Source organism: Salminus brasiliensis, chromosome 11 (assembly GCF_030463535.1).
Source record: "Salminus brasiliensis chromosome 11, fSalBra1.hap2, whole genome shotgun sequence".
Classification (NCBI taxonomy): domain Eukaryota; kingdom Metazoa; phylum Chordata; class Actinopteri; order Characiformes; family Bryconidae; genus Salminus; species Salminus brasiliensis.
This window is the reverse complement of record NC_132888.1, coordinates 12,461,449-12,478,141: the sequence shown is the minus strand read 5'-3', so window position 1 is coordinate 12,478,141 and position 16,693 is coordinate 12,461,449. Positions and strand designations below refer to the sequence as shown.

The 16,693-nt window shown below is 40.0% G+C and overlaps 1 protein-coding gene across 1 annotated transcript in view; it reads left to right on the top strand.

Annotated features, from left to right (window-relative positions):
* Positions 1-16,017, top strand: part of cog6 (component of oligomeric golgi complex 6) — a 38,892-nt gene extending 22,875 nt beyond the window's left edge. The window contains exons 9-19 of the mRNA XM_072691788.1: positions 194-322; positions 1,470-1,561; positions 2,594-2,658; positions 3,052-3,143; positions 3,250-3,367; positions 4,849-4,980; positions 6,125-6,292; positions 8,046-8,153; positions 11,573-11,626; positions 11,765-11,844; positions 14,838-16,017. Coding sequence (XP_072547889.1) covers positions 194-322; positions 1,470-1,561; positions 2,594-2,658; positions 3,052-3,143; positions 3,250-3,367; positions 4,849-4,980; positions 6,125-6,292; positions 8,046-8,153; positions 11,573-11,626; positions 11,765-11,844; positions 14,838-14,985 — 1,186 coding nt within the window. The 3' untranslated portion in view covers positions 14,986-16,017. The remainder of the gene's footprint in view (positions 1-193; positions 323-1,469; positions 1,562-2,593; positions 2,659-3,051; positions 3,144-3,249; positions 3,368-4,848; positions 4,981-6,124; positions 6,293-8,045; positions 8,154-11,572; positions 11,627-11,764; positions 11,845-14,837) is intronic.
* The last annotated feature ends 676 nt before the right edge of the window (positions 16,018-16,693 follow it).

Here is a 16,693-nt window from a genome sequence, read left to right as displayed (position 1 = left end):
AGGTTTTTTATTTGAACTATAATCTACTTTTCATACCAAGGAAGGTTTAATGGGCTTGGTTATTTATTTATTTATTTATTTATTTGTCTGTTTTTTTTTTTTATTAATTGTAAAAGTATCTGTGAAAATCAGTTACCACTCATATGCATGGCACGCTTCTCACCTGTGTTCTTTCTCTTGTTTTGGATGTTAGATATACACTGGATGAGTTTGGCACAGCCAGGCGCAGCGCAGTGGTCCGAGGCTTCATCGATGCACTGACGCGGGGTGGCCCAGGGGGCACCCCCAGGCCAATAGAGATGCATTCTCATGACCCTATGAGGTAAACTGCTCTACTACTCTGCTAAACATATACAGTGACCATACAACCATCCTCACATTTCCTCCACTCAGTGAAAATCCAGAAAAATGGCATGGGTGGCTTTTTCAGCTCTAAAAATAAAGCTGTCGTTTCACACCTAATAGGAGGTCATCTTGAGGGTCTTGCTGTCATTTAGCACTAAAAGCCACTCCATATCTCATTACATTACGCATGTAGCACTCATCTCTGTGCCAGCCCCCGTTTTTGTTGGCGCTCTGTTCTCTAAACTGTGTCTTCAAAGTGGCAAATCCAATTCTGGTCTCTAAATCTCTAAATGCATTAAAAACACCCTGATTCTCTTTCAGAGAATCCTCAGGCCTCCTTCAGGGAATCAGTTAGCGTAGCGGGTTCAGGGAAAGGGCGGCTATTGAGATCTATGGATTTCTGGATGCTGCAAGGTCTCCACGTCCTGTTTCTGTTCTAGCGTCCGCGGCCCATCTCTGGAAACCTGGGGAGAGAACATCAGGTTCTCCGGAGAATGTCAATAAAAGGCGAGAAGAGCACTTCTCAGAACTGCATGTCTTCTCTCTTCTTCGTCCGCTTTCTGATAAAGAATATAACACTAGTGTAATGATGACCTGCTGTGATGGCCATGTTGAGTATTAAGTACCCTGTTGTTGTGTTCGAGACACTCATAGTCACACTAGCCCTGTCTCCTTTGCACTTTTTTATTTTATTTTTTATGAGCATTGTCCATTTACAGTGTGTCCCAACATGCCGCGTGTTTGTTCATTGTTTACATGTAGTCAGAATGTAGTCATACATATGTACTAAATGTGTCAATTACTGTATGTGTGATAAGAATAGTCTTAGTCTAACCCTAACCTTAACCTAAAAAAAAATTATATATATATACAATTTTAGAAAAAAAAAAAAAATGAAGTAAACAAACTTTACCAATTCAGGACATTTTAAAGCTCTTTAACAGAGCTGCATTGTTATGCAGAAATCTGTCCAATCATGGCTTACATATGAAAGTGGCTCTAATCTGCTGAACACAGGTCTGAATAATAGATCAGATCAGTGTCTTACTTTCACTTTATGCCACATCAACTCTGTAATATAAACATGGCCTAAACGTTGCAAACTGTTTGCGTTGTTCTCTTAGGTATGTGGGGGACATGCTGGCATGGCTGCACCAGGCCACAGCCTCAGAGAAGGAGCATCTGGAAGCACTGCTCAAACAGGTCACAGTGCAAGGTACATTCCATCTCCACTGCTCTACCCTAATCTACTAACTGCAGCAAGGTTTTCACCACCTGGCACTCATATTTAACATATAAAAACTGCCATTATAATTCAAAAACTCACTGAATTATCATAATTGCCTCTGTATATGAATTACGTTGTTGTGGCTAGGTTCCTACCAGCTTATATACCTCCCCCTCTGCCACATCCACACAATTGCAAGAAAATGAATACGAAAAAGATTAAATCTTCTATGAAAAAGAAGATTTGTGTTTTGTCTAAGTGAACCTTTACACCTTTTGAGATGCTGTAACATGGCCTGAAGAGAGCTGCGAATGCAAGACACCCCAGACATATTACTGAACTGAAACACCTCAGCATTGTGCAAATATTATTTGCAGCTACAGGAAGTGGAGGTGGAGGTGATTGCTGCTAAAATGGGACCTACAGGTTTCAGGGTTCACTTACGTTTTTTCCTAGCCTGCACTGTGGATGTTTACTCGATGTGCTCAATAAAAGACACCGACAATACAACCGTGTGAGTGTTATTAGTTTAGTTGGATTGTGTTTGTGATTGTGACTTGGATAATGAACAGATTTTGTTAGTAAGCAATGCAAACATCCAGGTAATTCCAAAGGGTTTAGTGACTTTCTTGCAACTGTTTGGATGAGGCAGCCATGCATTTAATGTAAAACCTAGTTGATATACAGAAGTAACTCTGATTTCTTTATTATAAAGACAGAACTGTGAAGACAAAATGCCCTTCAGAGTTCTTCATTCAGTGACCTTTGTTGATTGTTCATAGCTGTATAAAACATTAATCTTCATTAAAACTAATGTTTACTGTAAATATAAAAAGTTGGGGTTGGAATAAAATGTATGATTTTATTGACTTTCACCTTTTACATGCAGAAGGTTTTTGCGGTTACCCGAGTCAGTAGACTGTAAGACATAAGCAGTATTTTTGTTGCAAATGTGCAAGCTGAAGTAAAGTTTTGTGTGTGTGTGTGTGTGTGTGTGTGCGCTGGCTTCTAACTGTACAGGCGTAGAGGACAGCATGCAGGAAATTGTTGGCCACATAACTGAGGGGGTGTGCAGACCACTGAAGGTGAGGGGAAGAGGATGCATGAGAAAAGTCAGACGAGAAGAACACTCCCAGTGCGCTTTCAAACTTTCAGTTTGACAAAATAACTTCTGTTGGAAATGGTTGTGACAGAGTGTTAAGTGATTCTGTTAGTCAAGTCACACTACATTACATTACATTAACATTTTCACTACCAAGCATAAGCATGCATTTCCCCTTCAAACCACTTTTGGTTTGATAAAGAGATAAAAGAGCTGTTTGAGTGTAATGGCTTGATGGAATAGGGTTCCTTACCAATGTCTTCTATGGCATTGTTTAAAGAACCTTTTGTACCACCTTTTTTTTTAATAGTGGTACTAAATGGATCCAGCCTCTCATTCATATCATCTTGAAATTTTACTCCTCTGTGTTCCACAGGTGCGTATTGAGCAGGTGATTGTAGCCGAGCCGGGCGCAGTGCTTCTGTACAAACTCTCCAACCTACTGAAGTTCTATCATCACACAATCAGGTACAGCAGGCTTGGCCTATCATGACTGAATGCTAGGATCTAAGCTAAGCTAATAGCCTCAGATCGTTATAATATCTGTCTATCTCTCTCTTTGTCGCTCTTTCAGTGGCATCATTGGCACGAGCGTTTCATCTCTGTTGATCACTATTGAGGAGATGCATGTCCTCAGTAAGAAGATGTTCTTCAACAGCCTCAGTGTCCATGCTAGCCGACTCATGGACAAGGTAAACAAGCTTAGTAGTGTTGTTGTTGCTGTTGTTGTTTACAAAATACCAAACCAAACCAGTGTTTAGTATTGAGACACTATATGGACAAAAGTATTGGGACACCTGCTACTTCTCTAAAAGGACTAGACGAACTGTGTCAGCAATGTGTGCAACCTAAAGTAGCTGAATGCATTTATTAGAAGTTTGGGTCCATCTAATTCAGTATTTTTTTCCTTACACACATGCACGCGCTATTTAAAGAAACTTCACATTCAGTCAAATGTGTGACTTGTGTTTCAATATCAGTGAGTTCAGTAGAGGTTTATTTTGTGATTTATAAATAGATGGCCATTACCATCTCCACAGGTCCTTGAGAATTCAAGAGGGTGGGGGTTATACTTCGCATCCCAATGCTACATGAGTCCCATTGTATCCTCTTTTTTCTGTTATTATGAAATCCCTGAGGTCAACAGACTCTGAAGGACTTGTACCTTGTAAACACCAGGGCCGCACGCCTCCGCGTAAGCGAGTACACTGGGCTGCAAAACAGCAGCTCCACACCGGTGCCTCTTAAATTACCGCCAAAATATCTTCGAACACGATCAGGCTTCTTAGGAAGGCTGTTTCATCGACAGGTGGATCGATTGGAACAACATGTCGGTCTTGCTCTCTGCTTTTCAGAGGGAATTATCACCTTAGCAGCACGTTAATCGAATCAGCTCAGGCTTAGGGACGTTACGTATCAGCGGCCAGTGCTTGGTGCCAGGAACGCTGGCCAGGGCTAATGAGCTCTATTAGAGGCTGCAGGGCACTACACCCTGCTAGCAGGGATGGATGGAAGAAAGAGCTGAGCGTTTATTAGTAAGCACTGAGGAGTCGGATACAGTGTCATACGTGGTAGGTACTGAGCATGTGACGAGGGGAAGCGCTGCTTTGTAAAAATCTGTGGAGCATTATTCAGTATAGTGCAGTGAAGGCTGCTTAGAGGATTACAAAAAGCTAATAAATGAGGGCCATTTGAATAAAACACAAGTACTGGGTCACATTCTTGCAAGCTCTACCACCTCTGCTACAAGATGCTGCTACACCTCTGCTTGAGCTGTTCAAGATCCAGCTCAAGACCAGCTTTTTTGCTGGTTCTAGCTGGGCTAAGCTGGTCTTTGATGGTCAAAGTGATTGAAAAGTGGTTCATCCAGCTGAAAACTGGTAAGCTGTTAAGATGGGTTCAAGTTTTTTTTTTTTTTTTTTTTGAGTTTGACTGGTTAACTAGTTTGGTCATGCTGGTTTGGATGGTGTCAGACTGGTCGAATAGCGAGTTCAGGCTGGTGTGGTCCTATTGATCATGCTAGTGGACCAGCCAAACCATTAAATCCAATTGAAACCATACCCTACGCTGGTCAAGAGCTAAGCTGACCCCCCCCAATAATAAGAGCCTGATGTAGTTCTCATGTTATAAATGTTGAAGTTGTTTGCCCCCTTTTTCTTTCCCTCTCATATAGGTGGAACTACCTCCTCCTGATCTGGGGCCCACAGCCTCCCTTACTCAGACCCTCTCTCTCCTTAGGGAGGTTCTTGCCTCCCATGACTCCTCTGTACTCCCGCTAGATGCCCGGCAGGCTGACTTTGCTCAGGTAAAGAACGTATAGTTTAATGTAAAAAGATTTTCGTCTGTATCTTTTATTTATATATATCCTTCTTTCCTTTCTTCCTTCCCTCTCTCCCTTTCAAATTCATTGGACTAAACTGCTCTATTGACACAAAATATCCAGTTTAGAGTGTCCTTCACAATCCTCAATTGGTAATGTCTCGGTGGGGGTGGAGGTACTGTTTAGTGGTGAAACAAACGTCTGTACATGACCGTTGAAATTATTACTAGATCTGTTGAGGAAAAAAAAACACTGCAGCTGAAGACAGGAAAAGCTACAAGGTTATAAAACTCTAAATCTGCTCTCCCTGAAATCCCCAAACAACCTTCAGATTACAGGAACAATCTACTGTTTACAGAAGATTTCAGCAAGAGAATTATAAAGGCTGCACCACAAGATATAAACATCTCATCATCCTCCAAAACACAAGGCCAGGTTACAATAGGTTAGACAGTGCAGAGGGTCCAGCAGACTTGTGAAACAAAATTTTACAGACAGAAGAGGTGATTGTAAACACAACAATATGGAAGGTCAAAGGGTGGAGAAAATAAGGAAACGACAGCCAATGCAGGGCATGCTTCCTCATCTGTGAAACATGCTTGAAGTTTTTTTAGAAATTAGGCAGCGTTTGGAGCTGCCACACTCATCACTGTAGATTAAGAAGTCACATTTTAGGTACATAAATAAACAGTCTTTCTATTTACCAGAAGTGCCCAAATCTGCATTAAGCAATAAGGCAGTAACCCAAAATGCACTTCCTAAGACTGTAGTGGTGGGAAATTTTGAACTGACCAAGACAGTGTGCCATTTTTAAACCAGTGAAAGTAAGTATTTTACTTGTAAAGGCAAGTGAAGTCAGAAATCCCCTCAGTATGACCAATCAGGTGTTATTTTGTTCCAACACTTACGCATGTCTACTGAACTATAATCAAACCTTCCTTCACATTTCTGATCTTACTTCATTTTCTCTGTAATTATGACAGCTTGGGAACATTGCACAAACAACTACTTTTAATTTTACTATTCCAGTGGTCTCCAAAGAGTGCCAACACCCACAAATGCTTATTAGTGTGTTGGAATCAGGCAGCACAAAAATGTTAAAAACCACTATCCTCTGTGTTGTGTGCAGGTCTTGTCATGTATCTTGGACCCCCTGCTGCAGCTCTGCACTGTGTCTGCCAGCAACTTGGGCACCGCAGACATGGCCACGTACATGGTGAACTCTCTCTACATGATGAAAACAACTCTTGCCCTGTTTGAGTTTACAGACAAGCGCCTAGAGATGCTCGAGTTTCAGGTATGTGTCAGCTTTGTCCCACCTCCCAGCTACTTTAAGGTCCAACCCTTGCTGAATACTATTGATCATTGGGACACACACAGCTTTTAAAATCTTCTTAGAAAAGAACTGCTCATAGTATGATACATTCTAGCTGCTAATGTATCTACGGTCATCATGCCAAGCAAGGCCAATGCCTAGCATCTTCTAGAGTGGTATATAGCCCCCCCCAATCATTGGGCTATGGTGCTGTAGAGCTGCATTCTCTGGAGTGAAGGTGCACTGTAGAATTAGGATGAGTTGGAGTAGTGTTTGCAGTCCAGAGCTTATTATCCAGCGTCAGTATCTAAATATACTAATGCTCTTGAGTGCAGTCACGTCCTCACAGCAATGTTCCAACATTTAATGTTCCAACATCTAAAGACTAAAGACTTTTAGTGCAACAATATTGATTTCAGAAAATCTTAAGTACGTTTATGGACATGTAGAGGCTGCTTGCAGCTTAAATTAACACGTTTCATACCTGGATAGTAGGGGTGGGTGATATGGTAAAAATATGATGATATGTAGCTGCCCGCATCAGATTTAAAACCCTGATGTTGGCCTACAAAGCCAAAAAATGTACCAGCCCCTCTAGACTTGATGGCAGTGGTCAAAAGCTGATCAGTGCTAAGAGCCTTTCGAGCTTAAAGTGTGGCTCAGCTTGACCCTCAAGGTCCATGGAAGACGAGCATCCGACTTTTCTGTCCTAGCACCAAAGTAGTAGTTCCAGGGTGTCCGAACGCAGAGTTGCTCACTGACTTCAAATGCCGACTGAAGACCCATCTCCAAGAATACTTGGGCGTATTGTAGTGTTGAGTGTTATGGTCTCCATACTGACTTTTGTGTTCAGTAGTATTTAAGCTTAGAGGTATCTTTTGGATCCTAGTCTATACAAACTAGCAAAGGGTATTTTCTGACTAAACAGCGAAGCACTATTGTAAGTTGCTCTGGATAAGAGTGTCTGCTAAATGCCTTAAATGTAAATGTAGTATCTGGATAAACACTTTACACTGTATACTTTTTTCCTGTAACCAGCAGTTTCTCACTAAAGTAGTCTGGTTTCAGGAGAACCTGGACCGGTTAGAGGAATGGTGAGGGTTCAATGATTGGAAACAATACAGAATTCACACATTCCCAAAACGGCTCAAAAATCAAAATTGTAACTTCGGTTAAAATTAATACAGACACTGTTACCAGCACTGCTGGTAAAGAGATGTGTATACATCCTGACCAGTACTTTGCAGGGAAGCTGTAGCAGTTGGCTAAAAAAAAATTATAAATGATGATAATAAACAATAAATAATCAATAAATAAAACAGAACAGGCACTCTCATAGTCATTTAACATTTGGAAGGATTGGTATTATTATTATTATTATTATTATTATTATTATTGTTAGGCTGTACGTTTCAAAGATTGAATGCTGTATTTGTAACGGACGTCTGTATTCGTAACCGGCCTTTGCTTAAAAACACTTGCCATGTCTTTTTACTGCTCTGATGCATTTCAGTTGACCCCCGGCCATCTTTTCAAATCAAATCCTGCGCTTCTTACCATCTGTACCACTCTCATATTGTCCCAAGCTTTCCCTTATGTAAGCTGCTGTAATGAACGCTGTTCATTTCTGCTCTGGCTGTAATAGAGCTGAACTCCAGCTCTCCTAATGAAAGAAAATGGCAGAGAGCGCTTCAACGCTGTGTTTTTCTGTCGTCCTTTTTATTGTTTGTATTAGATCGAGGCTCACTTGGACACACTGATCAACGAACAGGCATCCTACGTGCTGACCCGAGCTGGACTCGGCTACATCTACAACTGCGTACAGCAGCACAGCGCAGAGCAGGTAGGAGACCTTTACCACAGATACAATACAAGCTGTCCTGCTTTTAATGTTCTAGTACTGACTCAGACTGGGGGGTTAATTAAAAACCAGCAGGAGAGCTCAACATGCTTTACAACACCAAACTTTATGTGCCATTTTTCAAAACAGAGCTGATACCTGAACGTTTCATTTGGCCAGGCAGAATTTGACTCACATATTCAGGCATAGGGTACACCAGGAGCCTAATAGCATAAGGGTGAGATCAGATGAATCACATTCAAATTATGGCATCTCTCTGCAAAACCACAGTCCAATATTAAGTGAAAATTAAGTCAAACTCCTCTGAGCCTTTTTTTGTAAGTGTTGCATGCAGGTGTTAAAATATGAGCTCCCATTTCAGTGCATCTTGTTCAGGTCTTGGTTCACTAATAATGTTTGCTTGATGGGCTTATCTCCTCAGAATCCATCTACTCCATTCTCTCTTAATTGACTACAGTCCAAAATAGGCACAGGTCAAGATTAGGAAAGAGCATGTCCTCTACTCTGAAGTACATTGCTTATCTGTCTGTTTGATAGAGCCTAAGGATGAGCACATTCCATTTATTATTGATCAAATAGTGAAGAGTAATGTGTGTTTATAAAAAAATATATATATTTTTTAAAACTTTCTTTTTGCAATAATACTGCAGAAACAACAACTACTGCAGATTATCACTGTCACTAAGAAGTATATCACTGATGTGGGGAGGAAAAAAGTACTTGGACTCATTTGATCTCATTTACTCACATTGCCACAGGTGTATAAAATCTAGCTACACAGTCTAACCTTCTAAAGAAAAAATAGCCACATCATAAATACATACATACAGCTCCACATTATTTGACCTCTGATCCTGTTTTGACTAATTAGAAAGTCTTACAAAAACCTGCCTGCATGGCCAATATCAGCAATGCACATATTGCTCATTGACACACAGAAGTACGTATTCTAATTTCTAATGTTTTCTAAACCAGCAATCACACACACATGCTGTAAATAAGTTGTCTGAGGAAAGAAATGTGTGTTTTTTTTTTTTTTGTTTTTTTTTTCCCTCTCCCCTCATGTCCACATCAGAGATACGGTAGCATTGCTTTTTGGTGTGCTTCTGTGTGTCAGTCAGAGAGAAAACTCTCCTCCTATATTTAAAGCTGCATTTATGGCTGTTAGATTGCCATAACAAGTATGCTGTCCCAATCACTGATGACACTGATGATGTGGGTTTTTTTTCCCTCCTCTTTTTCACATTTTACAGGAATAGTCTCCATTTGTTGACACAGCCTCTGTTTAGACCTTGTTTCCATGGTTACACTATGGTAAAGCTTTCATCAATAGGTCTGTGAGCGTGGCTTTTCACTTAGGTTTTTTATACGCCAGGAAATGACATGAGATTGAAAAGGCCTAGGGGCGTGGGGGAAAATATTATTATTCATATTCTCGCATTTATCATGCCTCTGATTACATATGTCTGTTAAAGCTCTCTCGTCCTCTCTCATTTTGATGTTTTTTGATGTTATAGTCTGTATGTTGTAATTAGGGACATTTGGGCAAAGGAAATATGCTTATGAGTATATGCTTATGTATTTTGAATAGGATATTACTGTTGATTTTCTTAAGCTTTTAAAAGGTTTGTCATATTGTCAACAACATGCACATGTACATGCATGTAATACAGCAATGTCTGTGTTATGAAAAGACTTTTAATGCAAATGACTTTGCTGTGCTACTGCTAATATATAGTCTCTCTTACACAAAAATGCAACATGCATCTCTATGTAATTGTTTGACTTTCATGCAGTTCTTCTTTGCGCTGTCAAAATATGACGATAAATGGACTTAAAAGGCCTTTTCCTTCTCCTGTAAAGCTGACTTTTTTTTTTTTTTTTTTTACGAGATCTGCAGAACCAATCCTGCTTCATAAATGGTTTGGCTTTATGTGAGTTACATTGTGAGTCTTTCAAGAGAGAATCATGATGCGTCCAAGAATCGATTACTTTCCCCTGTCTCTGAAAGTAGCCCACTTCATCTCCATTTTCACTCCATGTTCACTCCCTTTTAGTGCAAATGTCAGCAGGCCACTATGGAACAGAACTGTGGTGAGCTCTGAAAGGTACTTATGACTGCTCCTTTTTACAACGCCACACTCTTATCAACCATATGAATGGGCTACTTCAGTGGAACAAGAGTACAGAGTAAGCAAAGCCAGAGTGAGAGAGAGAAGGAGAAAGTGGCCTTGGCATGATTATGTAGTCTGGTCATTCCTTTGCCAGTCCTCCCCCGTGATAGGCTGCAGGGTGACTAACTGCTTCAAGGCACCTGCTGTCCACAAGTGCAGAACACAACTGTCTTGCCTCCTGCTCCACTGCCTTCTCCTTTTACATTCAGCATTAATTATGGGTTCCCTCTGCCCTATACTCTGACTTCGAACAGTGATGATGAGGAGGCTGATGATTCTGTTTAGCTTCTTTTTGAGTACAAGCCATTTTAGTACATTTTTTTGGTTTGGAAATGTTGGTTTTTGTTGTTAGAGGTTCCATTCTGAGATGATGATTAAAGACTGACTAGAAAAGAATCATCTTGTATACTATAGCGCTACTTCAGAGTAACCATAAATGTCCAGCCAATCAAAGTCCTGTTGTCAAAAATAGAAAAATGGAGCTTGAGGAGAACACCTCTACTAACAAATTCGGACATAAAAAAGAGGCATTTACATTAAAAATTGTTACTGTCCAAATCTAAATGGCTCCAACTGTATATGTATATGTTTATGTCCTTAATGGAAAATCACTAGGGGTGTTAAAATAATATCAGTATTTTGAAGTATTTTTTAAGTATATTCTCAAACAGTATACATTTTTAATTAATAGTTTACATGCAAAATAGGGCTGGGCTGTTCATCAAAAATAGTCAAAATCAACATTCAGAACCTCTAGGTAACTTAATGTTGCCCATTTTGATGATATATTGGTTTTTTGTGTGTGTTATAATCATGCATTAATTGTAATCCAGGACAAAACTTCAGTAGACCTTGATGTAAGGTTCTGTTCCCAGCACTAATGCAAGCAATTATGGCAGACAGTGGTTTAATTTGTGTTGGGTTTAATTCTCAACCACTAGATGGCAGTGTTGTAGTCCTCAGCTTCCACTGTTCTGACTTACTAAAATTTTATGCATATGATTTGTGTTTTTGTACTATGACAGTTTTCCGAACTATATAACCGTACATATAACATATAACTCCTGTATTGATACGCATCATATCGCCAGGTTTTTGCCAATACACAGCCCAAGAATTCACTTCACACAGAATTCACGCAGTGCCCAAACACAGCTTCTAAACATTAGTGTGTGACATTTACATCTAAGTAGATTTCTCTTCTTCTCTCTTTTCACCCCACACCAGGGTCCTCTGTCCAACCTCCCCAGCATGGACAGTTCATCTATTAAAGCAGCTATGGTGAGTCTCTCTTTTTTTATTTTTTTTATTTTTATTTTTATTTTTTTATATCATTCTCTCTACTGTCAGTCCAACAACAAGTATTCATGGATGTTTGTCTTATTGTGGTCTTCATTTTTTTAAATTTTTTATGCAAAGGTCCAATTTGATCGCTACTTGTCAACTCCTGATGCCTTTGTGATGCCTCAGCTCAACTTTCTCCTCAGCGCAGCTATCAAGTGAGCAACTGTTTTTATTTTTCTATTGGTACACTTCATAGATATGCATTACATTTATTCCCGATTACTCATACATAGGATACACTTTTTAAGAAAGTTCAGATTTGTATTGGATACCCTAGTTGGAATGTAACCTGTAACCTGTCCTTAACATCATGGGTTGGTACTATGGGAGGTCACTGCTTTGCTTACGCCACCCTGCAGAACAGCTTCAGCTCAGTGATGTTTGTAGGCCTTTTGAGAGTGAACTGCACATTTCAGGTCATCCCACAACATTCCAGTAGGGTTTGGCCTCAGGTTACAGACAGAAGGCCTGATATTCATTTGAAGATTCACTGATCCTAATAATCCAGGAACCCAAGAACAAATCTAAAGACTTGCAAACCTCTGCTTAGGTCAGTGATCATAACTCAACCATCAGATAAACATAAACATGAAATCATGGCAGAAAAACACTGGACTCCATTTCACATCAAGAGAAATAAAGATAGTAAAAATAGTATTTTTTGTTTTGCTTTTGATCAATATGGCTTATAGTGTTTGATCAACATGGCTATAGCTTATAGCTCTCCTGAACCAGAGAGAGTGTCAGAAGAGTCTAACCTGGGCTACAGAGAAAAAGAACTGCACTGTTGTTCAGTGGTCCAAAGTCCCCATTTCAGATGAAAGCAAATTTTGCAATTTCATTTGTAAATTAAAGCCCTACAGAATATCTACACCCGACCCAGCAGTGCAGACAAGCTGAAGGCCACTCTCAAAGCAACTTGTGGTACTGCTATATTGTTATTGAAGCCCAAGATGATTGCCACGCAGCATTGGTGGAGTAATACGCGGTGCCCCAACCAAGCACTGACTGTATAAATGAATATACTGCTCAGATGTTTAATACTTTCTGTATTGTAAATCCTTTTCTTATGAAGTTTTCTCATTTGAATCTCATTCTGGATTTTGATGAGCTGTAAGCCACACTAATCAAAGACACTTTGTGTTAAGAGAGAGAAAGAGAAAGTGGAACAAAATTTGAACAAAAATAATTAACAAAATTTCACAATATTATATTTGAGTCTAATAAACACTGAGAGTTTAAGTTCTCCAAGAAACACCTAATTTATCCTCCTGAATCCTGCAACCACATGTTAAAGAGTAAAGATGAATTTAAAATCAAGCTTTTTCCATAGACAAGTATATCTAGCGAAAACACTGCTTTTAAATTGACGAACCTTATACAAACTGTATAGCATGGTGGGGGTCCTGTAGTGTTCTTGATGTTTTGCTGAATCAGGACCTGGACACCTTGCTATCACTGGGGAAAGGAATTTTTGCTCTGTGTCAGAGAGTTCGGGTCATGAAGCTGAAGCAGAGTTTGGTCATGCAACAAGACAATGATTCAAAGCACACAAGCCAGTCTAAATAAGTTTTTGCTTGGAGTTGCCTAGTAAAAGTCCCAAACTAAACCCCATTAAAATGGGACTGTTTTTTGTTCAAAGGCCTAAATTGAAGCAGTTCTGCAAAGTAGAGTGGTCCTCCATGGCATTTTGAGACACTAATTACCAACTACAGAAAGAATTGATTTCAGTTATTTTTGCTTAAGGGGGTGAGTTCCTTTTATAAATGTAAAACTTGATGTCATTCAGTGCAAATAGTTATTTACAGCACTGTAGTCTTTCAAATACTTTTCAAAGACAAAATGCTTGTTTTTTTTTATTTATTTTTTTTTTTATCAAGGGCTCCAGTTCAATCAAGTGTACATGACAGCCCTAGATGGTACATAAACAATCAGGAGTGTGCTGTTCATAATTACCTGTAACTGATCCCACTGAGCACACCAAATACAGTGGCTAGCAGGAGAGGCATCATGTGCGTTTGTTTTGTTTCTTTTCTTTTTTTCCCCTCTCCTTCCCTCTTCTCACAGGAGTGCTTTTAGCATGAACGTGGTGTTGCTATTTGAGAGACAAAGAGAGAGAGACTGACTGATTCACATTGTTACTGGGAAATGTAGCAGAGCTCGAGGAGCACTCAGTGTCCCTCAGGTTAATGTTCTCTATTAATGGAGATGGAATCGCGGATGGGCCGACCACAGCTAATTATCTACCGGTCCATTTCTCTCGCTCGCTGTCTTTTTTTTTTTTTTTTTTTTTTTTTTTTTAGCTGCCCCCCCCTCCTCCTCGCCCACCCCTTCCAAGCTCCAAATCTCTCTCGCCTACACATAACCACTAAACGTGGCTTGACTCCACATGGCTTTCACAGAGGGGCAAACAGAGGTGGAATGATTTATTGGAAACCAGGTTCCGCACATTCATATATTACGCACTTCACTGTACACACTTCATGTTAAAACCAAGCTGGCTTTTGAAATCAGGCTTATTTAGACATAAAGATAAATGTTTGCGTGCTTTTCATTTGCCCTTTTACCGCGAGAACCCATTCTGTGCTCTTATGTTTACTACCACAGCTCAGTTTCTGTACAGCTGTAGGTGGCACTGTTGGCCCCTTCTGCTGAGAAGTTCTGTGTAGATCTACTGTGTGCACTGATTCCACCAGCAACTTCAAGCACTTCATATATATTCCTGTTAGCAACCTGGTTGGAGCTGTAGAGAACTTGTGGTTCCCTGTGTAGTATTGCCAATAGAACAGGGTATAAAGCCCCTTAGCATTAAGCTGTGGAGCAGTGGAATGGTGTTCTCTAGAATGATTGTGCTCCTAAACTTTTGGAATGACATGAGGATGAGATGGGTTGGTGATGATCCAGCATCCTGATTGTAGAAAGTCTTCTTCCCTGGGCAGTAGAGACAGTTACTTCAGCAAAAGCAGGATAAACTCCTTTTAATACCCTTGGATTAATCATTCAGTTTGTCATAGATCGACTGTGACTATTGTGGTACCAATGTTTTTACTGTAATTTATTCATTGTATTCATTGTAGTAACAGAATCAGAAACTGATGTCTGTCTTGTCTGTCTTGCCTGTCTCTCTCTCCTCCTCCCTTTTCCATAGAGAACAGATCTTCAAACAGTCCACAGAGCTGGTGTGCCGTGCATATGCAGAGATGTACACAGCTGTTACCAACCCTTCCAGTGGCTACAAAGAGCCTGATGGTGTGTTACACAGATCCCCTCAGCAGGTACAGACTCTGCTGTCCTGAGTCCTTCAGCACACTTTTTACACTCTTTATGCACTACTGGGGTTGAGAAGAAGATCGGGTACTATAAGACTGGGATGCAGAATGAGTCAAAGGTGAACACATGAGGTGGATTCTAGCTGTGAGACACATTGTGTGAAAGTGTGTGAGAATGTCTCTGTGTTCTCTCTTTCGGCTCCCATATTGTTGCAGTAAATGAAACGGCTCTGTTTGTGGAACGAAGAACAGCTCAGATTCTTTAAAAAAACAAGTTTACAAAATGTTTATCTCTACATGAACGAGTTTCCACTGGCAAGCATATAAACATATACACCCTACAGCTGCACTACTAACTGCATCTTTTGGTTATTATTTTTATTACCCCCCCTGATGCTGGTGTTTGCAAGACTGATGTTGCAGAAGGTGGCAATACAGTTGAATGCAAAGGTTTGGGTGCCCCCTGGCCAAACTGCATGTATTGTAAATTTTCTAAAGATCTTTTACACACTTCTGTTCATTTTATTGCCATTTTATGGCATAACTACTGTTTAATTGCTGAATTTAACATATTGGATTACAATTATAGAAAACAAACTGTTAAAATATATAATATGTAATATTATGAATAAATAAATAAAACCTACATATAAAGTGTACAGCAAAATTGACAAATCCTACTTCTTTATTAAAATTGTTTTTAAAGTGACAATTCACAGTTGGTGGATTTTTTTGTTTGTTTGTTTTGGTTTTTACCTTTTGGGTACAAGTAAATGACTCTTCAAAATGATACTGGCCCGTTATTGAATTGGCACTGCATTTCAGTATATTACAAAGTACATAAACATATAGCAGTTTACTAGTATACCAGCCATGTTGTGACTGACTATACACAAACTCAAACATAGTAGGGTTTTTTTTTTTTTTAACCATGTATACACAAATACGAACATGGAGAGACACACACACACACACACACACTCTGCTTCGGCCTATAATAATTCTCCTCATTTTTTTTTCTTTTTCTGAATTGTATTAAAATACACCCAAATGTTCACATACTGCTGTCTTGCTGTTTTCTTCCCTATCTCAGTCTCTTCTGAAAGAGATAGTTAAATGAAATTTTGTGGCCACCCAGCCAACGCGTCAACCAATGGTGAGCGGGCTGGACAGATTCTCTCAGACAATGGCGCTTTTATGTCGGCGACCTGATCTCTAGTCACGCCATCCTTTAATTGCAGGCAAAATGCCTGCCAGTGCTCATTCATCAACTATATTTAGCAGAACGCTGAAAAGCAGTACGATGAAGGGGGGAAAAGTGCCACATTACTCTCAGGCTAATAATAGTTTGTTCTAGTTTTTTTGAAGCTAGGAGGCCCACGTGTTGAACACTGGCAGCCGTATGGGGCAGGAGGTTGAAAGAATGTACCAGTTTGAGGAGCTCGCATTGAGACTGCTGCAGAAAACGGCTGTTGAGGACACACAGACTCTCATCTGGAGAGTATTTGGAGAAGGTCACATGTCTCCAGTAAATGGGACTCTCCCCACACTGCCTGTGGCCCGCAAGACTGCAGCGAGTTTCACATGCCTCGCATTCAGCTCCAGGCTTTCAACTCCTCGAAATACCAAGTCAACCAAAGTACAGAAAGTGTGACTGGGTTGCCAAACGTGGTGTTTCTCTGCAAAATGGGTCATCGAGTCAAAGCTCTATTTTAAGCTGCTGTCAGGTTACAGA